Source organism: Pterocles gutturalis, unplaced genomic scaffold (genome assembly GCF_000699245.1).
Source record: "Pterocles gutturalis isolate BGI_N339 unplaced genomic scaffold, ASM69924v1 scaffold32981, whole genome shotgun sequence".
NCBI classification, from domain to species: Eukaryota; Metazoa; Chordata; class Aves; order Pterocliformes; family Pteroclidae; genus Pterocles; species Pterocles gutturalis.
Window position 1 is genome coordinate 69,291 of NW_010098966.1, and position 4,673 is coordinate 73,963.

Below are 4,673 nucleotides of genomic sequence, written 5' to 3' on the forward strand. Positions count from 1 at the left end.
GCGTCTTTTTTGTTCTTCCAATTTGCAGGTAAACTATTACATTCTTTTGACCCATGGAAAGCATGCAGACATGAAATACAGAACTCAAATGCACATGACTCTCTGCTACATAGTCCCCATTTCTTTACCAATTGATATTTAGCAGGATATCGACATCTTGGACAGGGTTTTAGAGCTTCATCAGCAAACAGAGTTTTAGCAACCTGTAGCAAGAGGAGGGAGAGAAAAGCTACTTAGTTCTTCTAAATGAAAGTTTTCTAAAAACTGAAGGTGAAGAGTTTCTTAGCTACCTACTTTTATGTATTCTTCCTGTCTGCTAGTTGAATGGGGAGCAGAACTGCATCTCCTGGGTGTAACTTCGGGGTATGAAGGTGGTGTTTGTACTACAGGAGTTCTGGCTTGAGCTTGAACGGGCCTTAGAGCAGATCTCTTGAGGACATTGAGTCTTGTGGCAGCATCTTCAACTTTCAAGAAAGATTCCTGTTAAAGTTTATCATTATAAAGAAAAGAAAAAAAAAAACCACAAAGGAAGCAAATCAGTGTTTTATTTCATTTGGGAGTTGGTTTTTGCCCTTTTCTGTTTTCCCTCTGCAACAACACATTAGCAAAGGACATTATGTCTAGTTCATGTATTTCTCACTAAATGTTTATATTTAGTAAGGGAAAAAGAGATAGGAACCATTAAAAACAAAGTCCTCTGAGCAGGGTATGAAGCCAACTGTCCTGTAGCACTCTCTACTGGTCCTCACGTTTCTGAATTAGGACACATCTCAATAGCAAGCATGGGAATTACAAACAAGTTTTGTCACAATTAAAGCAAGGTTACACTGAAGTGTGTATATACACACGTGGAGGATCTAAAGAAAATATATATAGCTATCAATATGCTTACTTTCCTAGATACACCTTAAAAAGCTTCTGTATGTCCTGATGTTCACAAATATACCATGAAGAAGCTTAGCCACAAGTAGTCCTGAAAATAATCGGGAAGTAGTCTAAAGTGGGTCCTACTGCGCTGCAGACTAGAGTGAAATTGAAGACGAGGAACAGCATGGCACCAAGGTATGAACAAGATGTTTCCTCTTTCCTCTGACCTGTCTTCTTTCACACTTGAAAAAAATACTGCCTTTGAAATGAACCTTACCCCAGCTGCTTCTTTCAGGTGCTTTATGTACATCTTTCTCCTCTTATCTGCACTTTTATCTTGTACAATGATTTCACGCCAGTTTTTGCTTACTTTCCAAAAGCTGGAACAAACAAATAAAAACCAGTTATCCACTTTCACATTTTTGCCAAGTAATACAGAAGTCATGATAGTAAGACTACCTTTTAAAGATTTTTACATGATTTCATATACTATTGGTCCTTTTCCAGACTACTGCTATATCCATCAAGAGTTCACCGCACTGTTATGAAACACAGATCTCATGTGCCCTTATGCACCACTGTATGGAAGAGTCTAGAGAATAACCTCAATATAAGTAACACCACGTGTCTTTGACTTACAAAATAAAATAAATTTCTTCCTTCCACATAAGCTGTTTACCAAGTTTGTTTCTAAAGTTGTATTTTGTGTCTTAAGTATTCTGTAAACATCCAAACCCTTCTATTTCCACCTACTCTGCCATTCCCTTTGTAACTAATAACACATAGCGCTCTTGATTCCTTTGAAATAAGTGACAGATGGATTAAAAACTACTCTAGAACGTAACTCATAAAGCAAAATGATTTGGGCATCTTTGTGCTTAGAAATAACAAATTAAATACACAAGAAAAAAATCTAGAAAATGTGTTTTGAATACTCTGCATTATTGGGGAACTTGTAATGAGAAGAAATTAGTTTCTACACTTAAAGAAATTTTTAATATATTTTAAAATTTGCAAGCACTGTGATTTATTTTTAAGTTCACTAATTCCCACGTTTGGCTTTTTGTTTGTTCTTTAATTCCCCCATACAATGTTTTTAAAACTACACAGAAAGAACCACTTGGTTAATGGTGATAAAACTTTTTAATTTCCCCAGAAACAAACAAATTCTGTTGACAACACCCACTATTCCAGAAGTAATTCTAGTTTATTTGCAGAAACACATATTTTCACCTTCTCAGGGGAGGGGAGCAGTAGTACTTACCTGCATAGACTTTCCACTGTCAAAGCATCTAAAACTATAGCAAGAACATGTTTTAAGTTTCTGTATTTTAATTCTGATAAAATATCTAATTTTTCAAGGCCCATTTTCTTTCCAATAAGTCCAGCAAGAACGTGTTCTAATGCAAGTATTTCTGTTCCATAAATATTATCTGATATTTTATTTTGGTCTGATCTTCGTCTTTGCAAGCAAATTTGATGAACGATTTTCAGAGCTGGAGTTCTTGAGAGATCTCCATGACTTGCAAATAGGTCTCCACTAGGCTGTTCTTCTAGAACTAATGCATGGTCTTCACTGACAAATTTTCTTCCTTCTGTTAATATATATGTTGAAGTAGAAGGACTGCCATGATGGTCTTCTGTCTCTGACTGTGAGCCTCGTTCCCGAATAGTGGATAACCTCCTACCTTGTTCAAGTTTTCTTGTCTTTCTTTTACTATCCAGAATATTGGAACCTTCTTTACATTTTTGTAAGAACTCTTGGAAAGATCCCTCATGATCAGACAATGAGTCTCCCGATTTGTCCAAAGGAAGTGAATTATATCCACTATCTTCAGGTGTTGAAAGATCTGGGTAACTTGCCAGCTTAACAGGGGGAGTCTTTATAGCACGTATTTCAAAGTTAAAGTTCTCTACGGGACTGTTGATAGTAGTCAGGAACGTACCCTCATTGGCCTCAGGCAACACACTGTAAGTAGGAGTCCTAAGCAAGCCATCACTAACATTCAGAAGGACACTTTCACTGAATTCATTAGCATTACTAACAATAACATCCTTACACTGTATTGGAGATAAACACTCTGGTTCTAGCAATAAGGGGTCCTTACACTTGGACTCATCTAGTGTCGAAGTCCTTTGTTGCGTAAAGGGAAGTCTCCGTTTCAGGCCATTGGGATTAGAGTCCTCAGTTTTTGAGGTACTAGTTGTCAGAGATTTGTAAATTTTATCTTTTGAGGAATCTGAAGCAGTTTGTGAAAGTTTTTCTTCGGAGCTCGAAACACAAGAAAATAGTTTTTTCCTGCTGCTTGCTAAAGAACTAGCTTGTCTTTCACAGCATCCTGCAGTTGTGCCAGATGGAACATTCTTAGATAAAAGCAGCATCCTGCGTAGTAATAAGCCTTTTCTGCTCACGTTAGGAGTTTCAAAAAAATGTGTACTTCTATTTGCTTCTCTTCTTTCTGATAAGGAGATAGAATTCATTTCATTTTCAATAGATGACAACACAGGAAAGAGGGCATTTGGATGAATGTGCTCAGAATGCTCTTGTAGCCGTGATAAACTTGTCACACTCAGTTCTTCTTTGTGTTCTACATCAGGTTCTTTTACTGACTCATTGCATCTGCTGTCCAGAAATACTGAAGTGCAACATGTGTCTTTAAAATCTGAGTATTTAAAATTGCTGCTGGGAGATGTTAATCTATTTCTTTTACACATATTGAACATTACTGAATGACTGTCTGACATCTTCTGCTTGGCACTTTGACTTTGTAGATGAAGATACCAGGGTTATTTCTGAAACAAAATGTAAAAGTAGTCACCAAAAGACCCTCAGAGTAGTGAGAAAGCCTTGCATAAGTCTATCAGCCATTACAAAAGTATTTTCATTACTTAATAGAAACAGTGCTTACACATAACACAATGATAAATCACAATCAAGTAGACAGTTAGAATGAGTGATTACAGTGCATAATATACCATGAGGCAAATTAAAACATACAACCAGTTAGCTAATTGATCTGCCAATCCTCATCCAAGGAAAAATACTTCAAATAAGCAACACAGCGACTCATTTATGCTGAAATCAGTGACAAAACTCCCTCTTGTTCCAACAGGGACAAGATTTTTACTAGCACTGGGTTATTGGTTCATCTGAACACTGACAGTTCAGTCCTCAAGAACTAGTAGAAGCTCTGGTAATAGATGAGTTTAGACAAAAGTCATTTTCTCCTTAGGAAAAATTAGAGGATTAATCATGAAGTTACAAGTCTACAGGTCTCCTTATTATTTAGATCCATACAGTCCCTGAAGGGACTAAAATTTGACCTCTAGTTACAAAGTGAACAATGCATTCTTATCTGCCTTAACATTTAAATGTTATTTTGTAAAGAAGTTATCTGCTTTTGCTCAGCTCTGTGGGTAAACTGAGTGTTCTGGAGCTTTATACTTTAAAGAAACTGATGGACTGACTATGCATCCTCTCACCATGTACATAGAAAGAAAGTGTCTTTTAAACTTAGTAAGTATAAAAGCTTTTAAGAGTTACTATATATTTTCCTAGAAAAGTTACAAGTGGCTGATGTACCCATTTAAGTAAGTAACATAAGAATACAGACTTAATTTTTTGCCATTCATACGTGAGTTTCTCCACCCTAACCATAGCAGCAATAGGTCACTGCTTTCTACACACAAGGCACAGTAATTTTATAAAAGATGGTATTAATAATGCCTGTATGAGACCTGATATCACAGAAACCATAATAGTTCACATAAAAGTTGTAAGACTCTTAAAGTTTGAATCTGCACCT

At 36.4% G+C, this 4,673-nt stretch overlaps 1 protein-coding gene across 1 annotated transcript in view; it reads right to left on the bottom strand.

Moving 5' to 3' along the window:
- The window catches only part of FBXO43 (F-box protein 43), a 4,763-nt gene extending 1,151 nt beyond the window's left edge, over positions 1–3,612 (bottom strand). Inside the window, exons 1-4 of the mRNA XM_010074953.1 lie at positions 2,132–3,612; positions 1,145–1,247; positions 295–480; positions 3–203 (exon numbers count right to left, since the gene is read on the bottom strand). Of these exons, the coding sequence (XP_010073255.1) occupies positions 3–203; positions 295–480; positions 1,145–1,247; positions 2,132–3,612 (1,971 nt within the window). The remainder of the gene's footprint in view (positions 1–2; positions 204–294; positions 481–1,144; positions 1,248–2,131) is intronic.
- Positions 3,613–4,673: the final 1,061 nt, after the last annotated feature.